At 35.0% G+C, this 20,653-nt stretch overlaps 1 protein-coding gene across 5 annotated transcripts in view; it reads right to left on the bottom strand.

Moving 5' to 3' along the window:
• Positions 1–20,653, bottom strand: part of MAGI2 (membrane associated guanylate kinase, WW and PDZ domain containing 2) — a 1,357,364-nt gene that overhangs the window by 579,872 nt on the left and 756,839 nt on the right. For all 5 annotated transcript variants that reach the window (XM_043588690.1, XM_043588689.1, XM_043588693.1 and 2 more), the window contains exon 3: positions 18,439–18,558. In XM_043588690.1, coding sequence (XP_043444625.1) covers positions 18,439–18,558 — 120 coding nt within the window. The remainder of the gene's footprint in view (positions 1–18,438; positions 18,559–20,653) is intronic.

Consider the following 20,653-nt stretch of genomic DNA (forward strand, 5'->3'; position numbering starts at 1 on the left):
TCACAATGTCTTTAGCCATTCATCTATCCACGAGCACTTAGGTTGTTTCAATATCTTGGCTACTGTAAATAATCCTGCAATAAACATGGGGGTTAATGTATCTTTTTGAGTTACTGTTTACATTTTCTTCAGAAAAATACCTAGAAGTGGAATTGCTGGACCACATAGTAATTCTATTTTTAATTTTTTTGAGGACCCTCCATACCGTTTTCCATAGTGACTTCAGTGTAACCAACAGTGCACGAAGGTTCCCTTTTCTCCACATCCTTGGCGACACTTACTATTTCTTGTCGTTTTGTTAACAGCCATTCTAGCAGGTGTTAGATGATATTTTATTGTGGTTTTAAATTGCATTTCCCTGGTGATTAGTAATGTTGAACATTTTCTTATGTGCCTGTTGACTGATTTGTATGGCTTCTTTGGAAAAGTGTCTATTCAGATATTTGCCTATGTTGTTGTTGTTGTTATTATTTCCTATTGAGTTGTATGAGTTCTTTATATATTTTGTATATTAGCCCCTTATCAGATATATGATTTGCAAATATTTTCTCCCATTCAGTAGATTGACTTTTCACTCTGTTGATTGTTTCCCTTGCTGTGCAGAAGTTTTTTGTTTGGTGTAGTTTAGTTTTTTTGTTTTGTTTTGTTTGTTTTGTTTGTTTTGTTTGTTTGTTTGTTTTCTTTTGTTTGTTTTGATTTGGTTGCCTGGCTTTTGGTGTCGGAGCCATGAAATCATTATGAAGATCAATATTTTGAAGATTTCCCCCTATGTTTTCTACTCATAGTTTTATGGTTTCAGGTCTTATGTTTAAGTATTTAGTCTATTTTGAATTTACTTTTAGGTAAGGTGTAAACTAATGGTCCAAATGTATTTTTTTGCACGTGGACATCCAGTTTTCCCAGTACCACTTGTTGAAGAAGCTATTCTTTTCTCATTGTATATCTTGGCATCCTTGTTGAACATCAGTTGAACGTAGATGTATAGATTTATTTCTGGACACTCTATTCAGTTCCATTGGTCTGCATGCCTGTCTTTATGCCAGTACCATACTGTTTGATTATTTAACTTTGTAATATAGTTTGAAACAATGAAGTGTGATGCCTCCAATTTTGTTCTTTTTTCTCAGGATTGTTCGGCTATTTGTGGTCTTCTCTGGTTCTACATGAATTATAATTATTTTTTTTCTATTTTTAAAAAAATGCTACTGGAATTTTGATAAGAATTGCATTGAATCTATAGATCTCTTTGAGTAGTTTGGATGTTTTAATTATATTAAATCTTCCAAACCATGAATATGGAATATCTTTCCATTTGTTTGTGTCTTCTTTAATTTTTTTCATTAATGTTTTATAGTTTTTGGTATGTAAGTATTTACTTCCTCACTTAAGTTTATTCCTAAGTATTTTATTATTTTTGGTGTTATTGTAAATAGAATTGTTTTCCTAATTTCCTTTCAGATAGTTTGTTGTTGGTAGAAAAAAAACCCAACCTGGTTTTTGTATATTATTTTACCAAATTCATTTATTAGTTCTAACAGATTTTTTTAATGGAGACCTCAGAGTTTTCTGGATAAGAACATGTTGTCTCCAAACAGGGACAATTTTATTTCTTCCTTTCTATCCAGATGCTCATGCTTTTGATTTCTTAGGCTCAACATAGATACTGGTCTACTGGGTCTCCCAAACTGCAAGGAACACAGATTAAGATCTTCTTTTCATCTGAGGTAATGAGGGCTAATTACTCTTCATCCCTCCACTTTGGTGGTGGTGGAGTCATAGCATAACTTTTTCTTCACAAACCCTTTCTCTCTGTTTCTCAACCTCTTATCCTTCTCAGCCAGCTTCTTGGCACTTACTGAGAAGAATCCTACTGGTTTGGGATCCCGCTGGTTTGGGATCCAATTACTTTACTTTCCTGGGCTTCAGTGTCTTCATCTACATAATGAGAATAATAATTAGGTGGTACTTTATAGAACCACGTGGTCCTACAGAGCTTTATAGGTTCCGGTGATGATTAAATGATTATATATCTCTGTATCTACTTATCTACATATATTTGAATAGAGCCCAACATACAGCAAAGGTTTCTTATTGCTATTTTCATCATCATCATTATTATTGTCATTATTAGTTGCTATTGTATCTTAATGTCTCACTTGAAATTTCCAATTTTACATTCTTTAATCCCTGGTATGACTATGTTGATTTACACAATAAAATATTTTTGGTGGGTAGTTAAAGATATGTGAGGCACTTACAGCTATGCAAAGAGAAATTTAAGAAATATTATTTTGAAATCATAGTAGGTATATAATACTAAACTTGAGGAAATAACCACTTTTTGTCCTTATTATCACCCCTGGTCTCTCCTTGCTAGTTTACTGGTTTTGAGGGAAGACATGCTGACTTAGTCAGCTTTCTAAAGGCTGAGTCCTAGTGACTACTCAGTACAGAGTTGGCTGTGTGGACAGTATACCTGTACTGCACACTGTAGGCTGGAAGAACTGTTAAAGGGCATCAAGCTCAATCACTTGAATTTCATGGTATACAATGGAGGCCCAGAGGGTTGAATGTTAGCTAGAGTTCTTGTCAAACATTTGCTCCAAAACATTGGTTCTAGGGAGGTCTTAACAGAGCTCCATTACAATTAGTTCCATAGTCTAGCAAGTTTGAAAGTGCCCAGAAATACAAATTTAAACAGGTTTCTTTATTGCAGGACTTCTCAAATCTTTAAAATACAAATTTGTAGAGGCACCTGAGTGGCTCAGTCAGTTAAGCGTCCGACTTTGGATTTCAGCTCAGGTGATGGCCTCATGGTTTGTGGGTTCGAGCCCAGCATCAGTGTCCACACTGACAGTGTGGAGCCTGCTTGGGATTCTCTCTCTCTCTCTCTCTCTCTCTCTCTCTCTCTCTCTCTTTCTGCCTCTCCCCTGCGTATGCTATCTCTGTCTCTCTCTCAAAAAAAGTTTCTACTTAAAAAAAAATAAAATTTGTAATATAAATCTTTCAAGGAGGATATGGTAGACAGTATTCTATATTTTCCAAACTCGTTTGACCTCAGAATGTTTCTTCCCTTTTTGTGGGTGAGGATGGAATTTTACTCTCCTGTGTTCTTTTGAGTACATGTGAGTATACACTGGTTTAGAATGATGGGATATTATGGTGGGAAGGAGCTTAATAGTCACAGAGACACAACTAGAAGAGCAGAGGCTTGGAGCCAGTCATCTAGTTATGGAAAAGAAAATGAGAGCAAAACAAGACCTTGCATTGACTGAATATGGGAAAACATTATTCCAAGCACAAACTCAGTGTCAAATAATGTTGGAAACATTTTCAAATTTTCCATTTACTATCTGAGAGACTTCCTACAAGTTACTAAACATCTTTGAGCTTCAGATGCCTCCTCTGTAAAAATGATTAAAATAATATTTTCATTAAAGAAACGTTGTGAAAATTATAGTTTATGCAAAGCATGGTCCTAGTGTATTAGTCAGGGCTCTCCAGAGAAACAGAGCTAATGGAATATATAGGCCTAAGAGTCAGGAGCATCAAGGGGTAGGAGAAGATCATTGTCTCAGCTCAGTAGGGTGGAAAGCATATTCAATATTCCTCAACATTTTTGTTCTACTTAGGTCTTCAATAGACTGGATGATGCCCATGCACACTGGGGAAGGCCATCAGCTAGACTTTGTTCACCAATTCAAATACTCATCTCTTCTGGAACACCTTCTTAGACGTACCCAGAAACAATGTTTAACCAGATATCTGGGCAACCCATGGCCCAATCATGTTGACACAAAAAATTAACCATCACATCTAATATTGTTTTTGATGTTTTGATGTTGTAGTTATTTCAGTCTGAATATTTATCCATGAGTGTATCCCATTTAGAACAGCACTTCCACGAGATGCCTTAGCGCATGTTTGGCAACCTCAGCAACTATTTACCAATGCGTTCAGTTTATTTTTGCACCAGCCCTGGTTATATTAGAAAGCATTTCTTTACATGAAGCCACAGTCTTTGTCTTTTTATCTATTACTTGCCCAGTTCTACTCCTTAAGGTCACTCAGAACAAGTCTCATTTCTCTATCATGTGTAACTCATCAGTCAATTAAATACAGTGCTCATGCTGTCCTAAAGCCCTCCCAGTAAAGGCCCAAACCCAAGTTCATGGCAAATCCAAGAACAGCATTTGCACTTGCAATTCCTAGGCCTCAACTGCATACTTGGACAAATAACTCTGCCTTTTCTGGAGCACAGTGGATCCCTAGCAAGGCTTTGGTTTCCTGGAGCACTGCAATTCTTCTCTGGCTATCTTCTATATTTTAACACATTTTGAGAAACTTGTTTTTTGCTGCAAATGAGGACATATTCTATTTCCGTGTTGTTTGTCAAAATATGTGATGGACATAATGGTATGGTTCAGTTGACATCAAAGAGATCAGGACTTTCTAGAACACACAAGTGCAGCCTGGGATGCAAACAACTCTATCAGTCACTCAGCTCTGAAGATTGCACTATCGTAGTACTATTTAATTGCTTCAAGCATACTGTCAACATTTCTTGCACTTGAAAGTGGATTGCTAGCACACACACACAAAATCAAATGACTGTTCTACAACTTGAAATCACCGTGCCTTGGTGAGGCGTGTCAAAGTCCATTCTCTCTCTAACAACTTGACTGTCCCCTTCTCCCAGCAGCTCCCTTCCTTACCCAAACTCTAGCTTCTCAATCTGCTGTCTCAATACTTTCATGCTCATATTTAATGCATTTTGTTACCTTTGACAAGACCTTGATCAATATTTTGTTATTTTGAGGCAGCTGTGATCTACTTTCATTCACTCTTGGGAATGCATCTTTACTGTCCTATATGATTTCTATTTTTACTCTTGTTTCTGAAAAATAGATGCCATGAGGATGCATTTTTTCATTAATACTAGAATTATGTAAAATTTAAATAAAACATGAAAAGCAAAACTACTTTGAGTAATTGGAAACCCATGTTGAGGAATATAAATAATTCTATTAAATAATATTTCTGAGTCTAATTGGATAATAGGAAGTTACCAAGAAGCAAGTGTGGACTCAAATTGTATATAATAGAATTAAATCAATGATAATTGTGAGGATACCCAAGAATAGAAAATTATAAGCAACAAGAATACAGAGGATGTGATTAACCAAAATGAGAATGAGTATTTATAGGGTATGGTTTCAAAATGAACTAAAATGTCAAATTAAAGAATAAAATAAGAAAAAAATAATAAATGAAAATAAGGTTCATGTCTTTCTGTGTTATTAATATGTTTATATACTCAGAGACTATTATTTTTATTCCCTCTCGCAATAGCCTCCTAATTACTACTAAGAAGACCTGCCTAGATAAAAGGATGAGGATTGGAAGATTAAAGAACAATATAGAGGAAAATGTTACATATTATATATTGAATTATATGTATATGATTTAATTTATTAAATGATAAAGAGAATATGAAGTAAAATATTAATTGAAATTATTAGTTCCACTCAGGCAAATATTAAGTATGTATGACCTGTTTGATAAGAGGGCAGATTCCGATATACCACTGGGCTTACTGAATTACAGAAAAAGTGGTGAATCAGGGTAAATTACATCAGTTTTTTAGCATATACCATGCCAAACCACACAACTTATTTCAAACAACACACTCATGTTTATGCTCATTTCTAGGGCAGAGTTGTTTCTTATACAGGACAGAGAAATCATTTTAGTTAAATTTCTGCTATATTCAACAACAAGCCATTATCTCATGGGAACATTCATAAATATTGTCTCCATTATTCTCATTGTTGCTACCTATAGCTTACTGGTTTAAAAGAAAAAGAAAGTATTGAAATGTAAGAGCCAAAACCAAAAAATAAGACCAACTGAAGTATAAAATGTAGTATATTCCAACAGGGGAAGATTTTTAGAAAAAATAAAGTAGGAATATAGCAGGAATATAAGATACCAATTGTCAGGAGAAACCAAAGGATAAATAAAGAAAGAATAAAGAAAGCAAATTCACAGTGAGTTTTTGGTAGAAACAAACCACTTGAAAGGTAAGTAAAATAATCTAAGTAATATTCCATTATATATATATATATATATATATATACACACACACACACACACACACACACACACACACACCACATCTTCTTTGTCCATTCATCAGTTGATGGACAGTTGGGCTGTTTCCACAATTTGACTATTGTAGACAATGCTGCTATAAACATCGGGGTACATGTATTACTCAGCCATAAAAAAGAATGAAATCTTGCCATATACAACAACATGGATGGAGCTAGACAGTATAATCCTAAGTGAAATAAGTCAGTCAGAGATTGATAAATACCTTTTGATTCATGTGGAATTCATGTAGAATTTAAGAAACAAAACAAATGAGCAGAGGAAAAAAAAAAGAGAGAGGCAAACCAAGAAACAGACTCTTCACCATGGAGAACAAACTGATGGTTACCAGAGGAGAGGTGGGTGGGGGGTGGTGGTGGACAATGGAAAATAGGTGATAGGGATTAAGGGGTGCACTTGCTGTGATGAGCACTGGGTGATATATGGAAGTGTTGAATCACTATATTGTCACCTAAAACTAGTATTACACTGTATGTTAACCAAATGAAATTTAAATAAAAACTTAAAAAATAAATACATAAATAAAAAATCTAAATTGTGAGAAAATGAAAATATGACAGGAGCCAAATAAATTAAAAGAAAACAAACAAACAAATAAACAAGGAGAGCACTAAAATGGCAGGGCCATTAACATGAAGGAAAATGTGATAATACAATGGGGCAAGACAGTTTACCAGTGTAAAATATCTTTAACTTCTGATTAATATGTTTTGCTTCTAAGATGAGTATATATAATACTCTAAATGTCAATTTTTCATGAAAACAAACCAAGGTGTTGATATAGTATTTCCTTCCCAGATGGAGCCTTTGAGAAAGTGGCCTGTACCTATCACTCCTTAAGATCGTTGGGTGACAGGTGACTACCTCAAAGAGGTGAAAAAAAGACAACATACTATTATGCTAATATTAAAAAAAATAAGTGGATGAATTTTACATTTGCATTTTATTGATACATTAATTGTAACAATTTGGTAATGCACCAATAGTTTTATAGATTTATTTTAAGTCTAGCATATTTATTAGTTGCTTTGCAAATATACAATGCATAGGATTTCTGACAAAAAAAATGACAAATATTAACAAAGACAAATAATATGTAGTTTCTAACTTCATTATAATTGGAAACTAGTCATTTTTCGTAAGTATATTCATATACACTTAGAAAACGTTTTGGGTATTTAAGAACATCATGTCTGTTTGCATTTACAGAACGTGCTTATAAATTAATTATTGAGGCAATTTAATCATGTGTAAATTTGAATATAATTTTGAACACATATTATAAATTGCTTCTAGACAGAAAATAGCTAAAATATTTCATCCCATTTGCTTGGCATTTTCAGGGAGTGTGGTATTCTGTTTAGCTGAATATTCTAGACTTTCCCCTTCAGAAGTTCAAACTTTGAAATTGTAATCACCTTTGAAGGAAACCTTTCTAAAATATTACTTTTCTGCATATGACTTAACCTTTTATAGATAGCTCAGGGTCATTATTAGGAAAATCAATAGCTGTGTTGGGTTGCAATACTCTGCTGTCCTTTGGGAGACTGATGAGTGCTTCCACTATAACAAATGACCCTAGATGACTCTGTTTTTTAATTTCTTCTGTACACTTTTTGTACTTTTCTCCTGTCCTCAATCACTGTCAGGCTGTCAATGTGTCGGCCTTCAGGAATCTCCATCCCCACCTCTCTCCCTCCCTTACATAAATCAGTGCACACACCCTCTTCTAATTTGCTGCTACATTTTACTGTAAAAAAGACTTATTAAATTGAGGGGGGGGATAGGAGGAGGGAGAAAAGTAGTTAAAATTACCAAACTTGCAAATCATATTTAGAAATGAGTATTCCTGGACATCCTTGAGGGTACAAATGATAGGAATCACCATTTTTAAAAAATTTTTTTTTCAAAGTTTATTTATTTTTTTGGGACAGAGAGAGACAGAGCATGAACGGGGGAGGGGCAGAGAGAGAGGGAGACACAGAATCGGAAACAGGCTCCAGGCTCTGAGCCATCAGCCCAGAGCCCGACGCGGGGCTGGAACTCACGGACTGCGAGATCGTGACCTGGCTGAAGTCAGACGCTTAACCGACTGCGCCACCCAGGCGCCCCATGGAATCACCATTTTTGCAACAAGTTACACTTCAATCCAAGGGGTAATAATGCTTGCTTCATCTCTAGGGAAACCAGATAGCTGCATCAGTAGATTTTTCTCTGGAAGTTTAATGGAGAACTCAGAATGGGAGCAGAAATAGGAACTATCTAATCCTCTTGGAAATAATCCTCAGGGACCTGACCTGGAGAAATCTTTCTGTTCTTTGTGGGCTCGCCCAGAGGAACAGATCCCTTTGGGGAAATAGCACCCTCCAGTATCAGGTCAGTGCCAAAGGGCAGGTGTCTTTAGTCAAATATGTGTCCGTTGCAGTAACATTCTTATATATGGAATGAAAGTAGGGGAGAAAAAGAAAGAAAACTCACTGGGAAATTTTAAAATCAAGTCTTTTCCTTTTATAGACCCATCATCATAAGTTTCATCTCAGTTTGAGCTTCCTATACATTGTTTAAAACTGTTTTGGGGCACCTGGGTTGCTCAGTGGGTTAAGTGTCCAACTCTTGATTTTGGCTCAGGTCATGATTTCATGGTTTGTTAGTTTGAGCCACACACTGGGCTCAGGGCTGACAGTGCAGAGCCTGCTTGGGATTCTCTCTCTCCCTCTTTCTGCCCCTCTCCCACTCTCTCTCTCTCAAAATAAATACATAAAATTTAAAAATTAAAAAAAAAAAACTTTTGTTTATTGATACCTTATGTTATAGTCACTATTTGGGTTACCATTAATATTTCAATTTAAGTTATGAATTTTTCACAGGATGCCTGGGTGGCTTAGTTTGCTAAGGGTCTGACTCTTGATTTTGGCTCACGTCATGATCTTGTGGTTTTGTGAGTTCCAGCTGCAGGTAGGGCACTGCGTGCTGACTGCATGGAGCCTGCTTGGGATTCCCTGTCTCCCTCTATTTCTGCTCCTCTCTGCTTACTCTCCCTCTGTCTCTCTCAAAATTAAAAAAAAATAATAAATTATTAATTTTTCAGATTTATCATTTTGTCCATTAAATATTTAGTGAAAGAAACCAAACTTTCACATAGTATAAGAAAATTTAAAGTCACCCTTATGTAAAATGAAAGAAAGAGAAAGATGAGGTGGGAGTAAAGATCTTACTAGCAGTGTACAATTAATAATGGAATAAAATTTTATTTCCATTTACTTTCCATAAATTCTCTAAGAATAAAAGAATAATCAAGAAACTCATGCTCCTTTATAGTTAATTGAAAACTAATCAGAAAATGTTAGTGAAATAACCTATACATTCCAAGTACCACATGTCCCCATTAAATAAAATGGCTTTACATTTCTTTAGTGAGAGAACACACATACTAGTTTTTTTGTTTTAAAGTAACTTTTGGAATTTGCATATTTCCAATATATTCTAGGACTTTTCTAACTCTCCTATAGGTTTGGCTTCATTACTTCTGTTCTCCAACTCCTCATGGACTTTCTGTATTAGAAGTAGAAAAATCAAAAAAGTCTGTAATTCTTTTGGAAAAAATAAAGAGAACATGAACATGACAGGGATTATATGAATGGGAAATTACCCTGAGTCGAAGAAGTATTTAGGTGACACAATCAATAGAACTTTGGTGGAGAGGTGGTTTGATGGGAGATACAGTTTTGTTGACCAAGACTACTAGGTTTTGATTTTGAGTGATTTGATACACCATGAATTACTGTAGTGAAAAAAACCCAGACTATTGGGAATGGCTAAAGGAATGTAAGAACTATATTCTGGGGACAGTGTTATAGTTTGTATGGTACTGAGAGACAAACAAATATCAGAACTCAGAACAGGGACTCATGAAGTTAATGATGAGAATTAAGACAAGACTAAAATTATTACAATTATGATACAAAGTTAATCTAGTACAAGATTCTGAGGTCAAATTGGTGTTATACAGCTCCATACTATTGACTTAGAACATTTTGAATTAGGAAGTTGATGTGTTTGTTCTAGGGTCTCAAGCTAAGGTGGATTTCTGTATGGGGTTTCTATTAAGGGGTTTCCACTGTTGGGTTTGAGGAAGGAATCTAGGCATCCATTCAGTCATTCAACTCATATTCATTTAGTGCTTCCTAGGTGCCAGAGAGCACTCTAAACTTAAGAATTAGAAATGATGCAAACAAGTTACCTGACCTCCTGAAGTTTACATTCAGGTGGGTGGATACTGACAATAACCAAATAGACAAATGGGCACAAACTATATTTTCAGTTATATAGTAGCTACAGTAAAGAAAAGCAAATCAGAGAAAAGGAATGGAGAAAGTTGGCAGGTGCAGTTTTGGATAAGGTTGCCAGGTAAGAGTTTCCTGAAAACTTTTAAATGAATATCTCAAAGTGAGAAAATGGGATATGTAGTTAGTTATTTGGAAGACAAGTAGCCCTGGAAAGTGAAATGACAAATTCAAGATCCCAGATGGATAGGAATGTGTTTGTTCTGTTCAAATAACAGAAAGGAAGCCAGCATAACTAATATAAATAGGCTGAAGACAGTATAAGTCAAACTCTCCGTTTTATTGTAACTAATAATTAATATCAATTTAGGTTTTTACTGGTCCTTTAAAATTCACATTTGTAGAGTCTTTAGAATTAACTTTCATGGAAATTGTCTCATGCAAACAAGATATATTGACCACTTTATCCTAAACTTATCTGGTTGTTACAAACATACACAGCCTACAAAGATCTAAGAGAGCTGATTATTACATAAGGACAGATTGTTTCACTATATAAAATTTTAATACAGTGTTATGAAGGATTTTCCATAATTGCCAGAGTTTCCAAGCCTTCAACAAGGAAGAGCTTTCATATGGTGTGAATCTTCTGCAACATGATTGCTTTTTCTTAAAATTTTTTTTTAACGTTTATTTATTTTTGAGACAGATACAGAGCATGAACAGGGGAGGGTCAGTGAGAGGGAGACACAGAATCTGAAACAGGCTCCAGGCTCTGAGCTGTCAGCACAGAGCCCGACGTGGGGCTCAAACTCACGGACCGTGAGATCATGACCTGAGCCGAAGTCAGCCGCTTAACCGACTGAGCCACCCAGGCACCCCATGATTGCTTTTTTAAAACGCAGGACATCAGGGTATTTTTTAGAACTGTAACTTCATAATTGTTAGTCAGCATATACAGCATAACTGTATACTTTGCAGGATGATCAATGGAGTCCTCAAAATTTCAGATATTGTTTTGTGCATGAATGGAATTTGTTGTCTATAAAAACAATTCATAAAGTGATCTTTGTGAAGATCTTTGTGAAGAATCACCAGCTTTGCTGGTGATTGATATCAATGTTTTGAAATAAAATACTTACTTAGCAATAAAACGACAGGACTATTTTTTTTTTTTTCTAATTTTGGCGATTCCTATTCCCCCTGAGAGAAAGAACAGATCCATGGTCAATGAGATTGTAGACTCTTCTGTTATTCAGAGGAGGAATATAGAAGATATAAGGAAATAATGTCCCAGGAAGTTTTATTTTTCAGATTTGAAATTCAAATACAAAAATGACTTTTTTAGAGACGGATGTTATGTTATAGTTTTCAAGTTATTGGTCTATGATACAAGTCTCTGGAAAAGAAAAAAAATTGGCAGGAAGGGGGCATTCAGGCACCACCTAAAATAACTGAGGTAGGTAAATCTCCTTTAGGAAGGTCTGTATGTCTAATCTAAGACTAATCAGTCAGAGAAAGACAGATATATGTTTTCAGTCATATGTGGATCTTGATAAACTTAACATAAGACCATGGGGGAAGGGATGGGGGAAAAATAAATAGTTACAAACAAGGAAAGATGGAGGAGGCAAATCATAAGAGACTCTTAAATATAGAGAACAGTCTCAGGATTGATGGGGGAGAGGGGAAAATGGGTGATGGGCATTGAGGAGGGCACTTGTCAGAATGAGCACTGGGTGTTATATGCAAGCAATGAACCATGGGAATCTACCCCAAAAACCAAGAACACACTTTACACACTGTATGTTGGCCAATTTGACAAGAAATTATATTTAAAGAAATAATCTAAGACATGGCAAGAGCCATTGATCATCACTATGTTGATAATATTTCAGAGAAACATATGCTCTCATGTACAAGACTGTTATAATCAAATTGATCAAAACTCTCTTGAGTGCCTCCTACAAAATGAGTAAATTTAAAGTAGAACAACTCAGAAAGTTGAAAATATTCATCCAATCAGGAAAGATAAATAGGTTCTGTGTGTTGAAGCAGTGGAAAGAAATGTAAGTAAAAACTTTAAAGTCAGGCATTTTTTTCTTCCCACTAAATGAAGGGCATTATATATTTTTTTCAGGTGAATTCTCAATTTGTTTCAGATAAAAATTTATAGGGAGGTGGAGGGGCACCAGGGTGGTTCGGTCAGTTGAGCATCTGACTCTTGATTTTGGCTCAGGGTATGATCTCATGGTCATGGGATCGAGCACCACATGGGGTTATGCACGAAGCATGGAGCCTGCTTAAGAATATCTCTGTCTCTGCCTCTGTCTCTGTCTCTCTCTCCCTATCCACCCCTCCTTTGCTTGCTCTCTCATTCTCTCTCTCTCTCAAAAAATGTATAGGGAATGTTTACAAGAGTTAGAAAATCATAGTAATTATAGACATGAGCTTGAAGGAAATTAATTAAACCCTGAATATCACAGTTTTGGAATCCTAGGCTTTACCTAGTATCATCATCATTATTGGTTGTGAAAGAGCTGAAGAAGTGAGTCTTATGCTCATGAATATTGGCTTTATTTTAATGACATACTCCAAAAAGCCTGTTCCTTTTAGCTACATCTGAACAAAAATTTGTAGGGCTAACAATAAACTAGTTAATATTGTACTTTAGGTAAAAGCAAGCAAGCCATTTCATGTTCCTTGACTTTAGTCTTTAAGTTATAATTTATATGATTGTATAAAATTAGTTAATTACTTTCTTGGTTTGTTTCTTCTAGTCCTTTTGGGAGAAAAAAATACTTGGAAATAGGCATTTTCATTATGTATTTTGGAAAAAGTTGGGTTTACAAAAGTCCCAAACCAAAAGGAGATTTTGTCACCTTTTAAGGCACAATAATACTTCCAGTTTTAGTGCTTTACACAAGAGCATAGCAGAATGCAAAAATCATACATTGTCCATAACTCTGAATACAAACTGAATCAGAGAAAAAAATCAGAGGGAAAAAAAAACTTGGCATTATGAGATCCCAAAGAAGTATAATACTTCACTAACGTTGTTTTCCTCTATTGTTCAAATAAACATTTAGTAAGCTTATGTATTAATGTTTTGTGTTCCTCAAATGAACACCCAAATGTATGGCTTGGAATCTTCAATGGTAGGAATATTGCCAAAAGAAAGAAAAAGGAGCAAGTATCAAAATAAAAACATGTTATAATCTGGGTATATAATAACAACTGGATCCCTTAAGTGCAAGCTCCAAGAATCTACTGTTGTTATAGAGGTTATTATTTGCATGGTAAAAATTTTCTCTTGTACAAGGGAAAAACAATCACTTCTTATTTAATTTTGGTTCCTGGAATGGCAACAACCTTAGCATCAATTTAAGCACTGATCTGCCCTTCAGGAAATATTATTTAGAAACTTGGACTGATAGAAGAACGGTTTTCCTCAAGATTATTTACAGTACCAGTAATAATTTTTCTTTAGCATCAGTATCTCCTTATCATCCAATGCTCTCTTTATTGAAAACACCAATTCAAAATTTTAATAATAAATTCATCAAGGCCATGATATTTTCAAAAAAGTTGATGCTGATTTTAGTGACATGAAATGGATTTATGTAAAATTTGTTATATGTCTTCTCTCATCATATAACTGCTTAAGTTACATTTATACAAAATTATTTGTACTTAATACTTAATATTTTTTACAGGATTTTATGTGCTACACCTAGAAGGACCAAACTTTTATGTACATATTGAAGTGAACATATTGAATTTCATAATCCTGTAATAAAACTGTTTAAGAAAATAGGTGTGCTGTTTGCATTAGGCTCAAGTCCATATAAATTAAGGCCCATGATTAGGAGAAACCACAAAATTGAGATGAAGGTAAGTGCTATATTTGCACTATATTCTGTTAGAATCCCAAATAATTTGCTTGTCTTGATTTGATCCTCCTAAAAATTGGGGCAATGTTACAATTGAGCTTATGTAGATTTAAAGGAAACACTGAAGTTTAGGATCAGTGGCTTCTTCAATAGATAGCAAAATAGCATTGCTCCATTTAAAAGCACAACAGCAAAATATGGTAGTGGATGTTATGACAGAAGTGCTGCTTGGAACATGACTGTGGATGATCTAAGTAGATGAGTTAAATGAAATGAGATTCCAGGAACTGCTCAGGAGACATGGGGTTAGTTAATAATGCCATTTAGAACAACGGTTGAGGCAGACAACTGGTAAGACTGGTGAATGAAACCATGAATGTAACATTGGAGACAACTGGAAGAAGTAGGTCAGGCAGGATTCACTGATTTAGAGCCATGGCTAATTCAGCACTTTGGACAGTTCCCAAAGACGTGTTGCCTTCCAGGTACTTAGATTATTTACCCTTTAGATTACCAGATCAACTCATTTAATCCTACCTCTTGGTGTCTCACTTATACCTGCATGTGACCTTAATCCCAAAGGAATTATCTGTATTTAACTAAAGAACTCTGTGGTCTGTTTCACATGAAGCCTACATCTTCAGTCCTGACATAAAGATTCATAGTGTTGTGTTACTTGATTTTACATCAGGCTCACCATTGGGCTTTGTTCTATTAACTTAATTTTAAACTTGATTCAATATGAAAAGATAAGGATGAGATCATCCAAATCACGGAAAAGAGGCTGTTTACCAACACCTGATGGTCCACCAGAACCAAATCCTCTGGGCCATTTACATACAAGGGCATTCAGCAGCTGTTGTATAACAAACTGAAATGAGGTGCTCAGACAGAGTGAGGAGTTGGTGCTGCAGAGAAAAGGAATCTGCTAAAACTGTGTCTAGGATCATGGAGCATAACCGTAGATAGTAACTCACACACATTAAGGCCTTGCAGTCTGTGGTAAATAAAAGAATTGCTCTTTTGGGGCGAGTAATTTGAGCCAATTTCTAGGAGGCAGATCTGCAATTCAAGAAAGTCTACTTTGTTTCTAATCAAAGGACAAATTTCATTTTAGCTACATCTTTAACCAAGATTAAAACTAGAATTATTGACAGTGAGACAAAAATGCATACATATGAGAAATACTTTAAAAATGTATTCTTCCTCACAACTACTTTTCAGGTAGATGTTTCCTGTTCTGAAACTGAGTAGTGGGGGTGAATGCTATAAGACTGGTTTCTTCAATGACGGGCATCTTAACTAGACATTTTATAGAGGATTTTCTTGATCTTTGCTAATCAAAAATGAATGGGGTCCCAGTCCCTGACAAGAAATGCACAAGTTGGTAAGTATTTATGAGCAAGAAGAAGCAGAGACTATCTCCCTACCTCCAATTGCATTAGCAGTCTTGATATTCTTGTTTCTGGGTTGGAATCAGACCTAACATAGCTAAAAGATCTATAACCTTAACACTGAGAGTACACCTCCCGCCAAAAAAAAAAAAGCGCCACTAAGAGTAACCCAATTTCTTCTTACTTTCTTTAGTGGAGTCACAGATATCAAAGATGAATTTTCTAGTCTGGCTGAAGGCTGTAGAGTACTGAGAAGGCATGAAAATGTTTTAGCAAGGAGAAGGAAAGGGAGCAATGGTCCAAACACTGCAGAAAGGAGAATATATAACATAGAAAAACTGTGATTTTATTGAAGAAATTTTATGAGAGATTGATGTCATGGAATTTTGACAAATATAAAAGCTCTCAGGTTTTTCTTTGTCTGGCTAAGGAGCACATTATTGTTATTCTGTATATTCTGAAGGCATCAACAGCAGAAAAGGCATTCCCCAGGTTTCCTTGACAAATAACACACTAAGTGGTAGTCCTGAGCCTTGAGTTTATGATCAGTCCTGAAGGAATAATAGTGATTTTCATTAGAATGTCAATTCTACTGGTTCCTCAGCTGTAATTGTAAGAAAATCTGAAGATCCCGAGATTTGAGAATGCTACCTAGGTGTCTGCCCAGACGGTTATGTGACCCGAAAAAGGAATATTGCTTTCAACCAAGTATACCATGTGTATTTGTAAGCAATGGTATTGATTCCACAAAGTCATATATACAAAGTCTTTTTAGTCAATGATCAGCTCTATGCATGTGGAGGCAATTAACAAGCTGGCACCAAACTTTAGCAAACTAAACTTTCAATACTGAAAAGATGTCTGAAAAAGATTCAAGACAACCCACCCTGGCTCATGAAACTTGGCTATATTTTTATGGTTTCAGGATAGTTTCCTCAAAATTTAACTGGAACCTAAAATTTACTTTATTTTAAAATATTGCTATTAAATTTCATCCTGAGAGTACTGGAGATTTAACATGAACATTTGGTTTAATTTTTTTTCACCTTCTATACAGTTAACAGAGTCTTTATTTTTAAAAACAAAAAGAAAAGGTCATATTGTTAACCATACTACTTTTGAGATGCTCCTGCATGTTAAGCTTCTGGGTTTTTTGTTATATAAATATAATATTTATATTTGCTTTTATATTATAACATATATTTATATTTATGTATGTTACATATATAATATTAAATAAGTTAATTAAATACATTATTATTGGCAGACATACAAACTAATGAATGCCACTAAATAATGTCACAAAACTCACAAGAAAATATGCTACAAAATTTATTGTTTATTTACTCTGACTTCTTTGATATAAGTACTTTCTATGATTTATACAGTTATTTTTCATATAGTTTAAGCAGCTTATATGAGCAACACAGCTTTTATATTTAAAATATTTTCAATCAACCTCCATCATTACTTATTTTTGACAACATGAACAAGAAACAATACTCATGTGTAAAACCATTTTCTTTTCCTGGGTATTTTTGCCTATTTCCTATAAATGTGGCAATAAGCAACTAAATGTCTTAGCCATAATGTAGGCACATGTCTCAGCCTAAATTGCCTTAGGAATGCAAAGTAAAAGAAGAGATTTTAATATTTCTAACAATATAAAATATTAAGTTCTTAAGTAACTCTAGTCCACTGGGCATCTACAAGTAAGTGAAGGAGGAAGTAGAAGGTCAAACTACTAATGAACCCAACTTACTTGCTAATGGGAGACCTCAAGTATTTGATTGACTAAACAGCAATGCATATATTATTACTTTTGTTTTTAATATCACTCACTATTACTTTTAATACAGTAAAACTGGATTCATCTTTGAACTTACTAATGTATACATAGTTCACACATACAATGGCTATGAAATACATAATTCCATTAGACATAAACTACATGCCTGTAGATGTCACTTAAATGTATAAATGTGATGATATCAACATGTTATTTATTTATGCTTTTCAATGCTACCGTTCTCCTTTTACAGATAATTCTACTGAGGTTCACAGATCAACAGAGTTATTTAGTATTTATAGTGGATAAGTAATAAAGCCAGATTTGGAACTGAGACAGATTCTGGTTCATGTTACAGTGCTCTTTCCACTGAAAGATACTTCCTACATTCAAGCTTTTAGTGTCATCTATTGTTCATGTTTGACTTGAGTACACAAGGAGACTTTTCTATTGCAGTAGAGCTTGGGAGAGCAAGCACAGATCATAGTTCCTCATATTTTCCTACTTCATCATTTTGAATGAGATGCAAGTGAAGGCCAGTGAAGTGAAGGAACTAAAAAAAAAACCACACAGAGATAATGACAGGACTGCAACTCAAGTCCTGTGCTCCTTGAGATGTTATCTAAAGATGAAGATAATTTATTTGGAAGATCACAGCTTAGTCTCAGGAGGCCATCACAAGTATATTTCAGTGGGCACATACATATCTCTCAGCATCTTAAGAGTAGAATTAATCTAGGTGTATCCTAACTTTTTATTTAGAAAATATGTTTCTAAAATTACCTTATTAAAGCTCTCAAACCAAAAGCAGTAGCTTATCAGTAATCTGGCATCCTAATGCATTTCAGCAACAGAGAAAAATGTGATGCAACAAGGAATAAATTTAGCAGACGAGCTGTGCTTACCTTCATAAGTCCCGCTTTCTAAGAGAGCACCACTTTTCTCCAATTCCATAAAATCTTCAACGGTGATGAAAATATAGTCCACTCCAGGGACCTCACCCTCCTTATGTGGCCTTGTGGTGCCTGAATAAGGAAAAATTAAAAACAAAAGAAAGACTCTAAGTGATTTGTTGTTGAACTTTAGAAATACCACCATACTTCTGAATATTCAATAACACTTGTTTGTACATCCTGCGAGTTGGCAGCCTGCATTTGTCCTTCTGTTTGTTTGGAAACAGAAAATAGCATGGGTAAAGATTAAAGTAAATATACAAAGCATTCTTCTTCATCAAGCTTATAAAGAGTTCATTGCCATGGAATGCAATTGCATACATTTCTTACAGTGGAAAATGCAGACCATTGTGCCCTTTTTTGAAGGGGCGTTTGAATATTGGGCCAGAAGTCTGCTAGCTCAGGAATTTACATATCTCACTTCTATGAATAAACCTTTATTGTTCTGTAGATTGCCTTGCTATGACATAAAATACAATGGAAAATAGGAATGTTAGCAGCATGTCAATGTATCTTTCTATTTTCATGATCTGCTCCTTTGTAAGGGTACTTTTGGTTTTCGTTTGTTAACTTGGCCCCCCAAAATAACTTATATTTGATTTAAAGGAATACAAAATCTTTACTATTACTTAAAATTAATTAAATAATAATTGGAATTGGTGATAATTATAATTGAGTTAGTATTATAATTCCAGTAATAGTTTCCTTTCTTTCCCTTCCCTTCCCTTCCTTTCCCTTTCCTTTATTATTGCCTTTAATTCTGACTGAACTGGGAAGCGAAATGCTCTGAGGGGTTGTTTCATGGGTCAACCACTCTTGTTTCCTACAGAGTAAATGGGACATCTGTGGCCAAGGTGACAGAAATATCAACCTGTGGCTCAGTGCATCTGTGCTAGAGAAGTCAGGCTTCCAGATCTGCTGTCCAGTTCATAAGGCAGGAATCAAAATAGAGACATATTAAAGTTGTGGGTGTGTTTTCTGGTGCACTTCCCTCTCTGAACATGCCCTAAATTCTCTTCTTTTTCTATGCCACCTAATAAAACATTTTGTGTGGTCAGATTGGAATTTCCATAATGCATACAGGCAAATAGTTTATAGAAATATACAAAGGGCAGATATATATAAGCAAGTATTAATACATTGGCAGGATTGTTCACATTCAAAATTTCCTCCATATTCTCCATATACTAAAAAAAAAATTTAAACCCTTAAATTTAATTTTCAGTCTATGAAATCTTTATCAACTAGACCATGAAAATAGCCAATTGGTTCTCCTTTTGGTCTGTTAGGATCAGATTTGAACTGCAGATGAAAGGCATAAACTCATGCCAGAATATACAATGTGCTAGTGAAATTGATTTTGTATAAAAATGAATAATTTCCATTGAAAATATTTTTTGAAGAGATTTGAAAGCATTATTTTCTAAAATTAAATTTTAGAACACTTCTTTGGAGGTTGCAAAACAATTTTTTTCCATAATCACATTTAATGACTTTCCCCTAAATTTGTTACTTCATTTGTTTAACTGAGCCACACTTTGCAATACTTCCTACTGCTTTTATGCTATACAATATAAACCTCCCACACCTAATATGCACAGTGTTGTCAAATTAATGTTTCTATGAAAACCTTAACTTTCAATATCCTGACTTTTACATGCTTAACCCTTGTGAATTAAAAGCACATTAACATAGTTTTTGGCAATCAATTTGTTTTCTGTTTATTTAGAACACACTCTAATCATTAAGAAAAATAGCATAACAAAGATTCCATTTTCCTTACTAATTTATCTGCATATTTCAGAAGCTACATGCTTTGATTAATTAAGTGCTTGCAGTGCGGTAATGCATTCCTAGCACAATATGAGCACAGGACCACATGCTTGAGGCCAGTTCCTGAGTTTGCTTCTGGACTGGAATTACTTGACTACGCCAAACTCTAGTGGACATGTTTGTGGTTGTGATCTTTTGGAAGGACCATCAGTACTCTGGTTCACTGGGTAGGTTTTCCATCTCTATACTGCACCTCAGGACAATGCGACTGAACTCTTGCCTTGGGGATACAGACTCCTAATGGCTACATCAGTGTCACCTGTTGCTACTGACCTGCTTGAAGCTATTTGGATGGGGGCTCACCTACCTCACTGTGGCTTGAAGAAGTTCTATA

Source organism: Prionailurus bengalensis, chromosome A2, assembly GCF_016509475.1.
Source record: "Prionailurus bengalensis isolate Pbe53 chromosome A2, Fcat_Pben_1.1_paternal_pri, whole genome shotgun sequence".
NCBI classification, from domain to species: domain Eukaryota; kingdom Metazoa; phylum Chordata; class Mammalia; order Carnivora; family Felidae; genus Prionailurus; species Prionailurus bengalensis.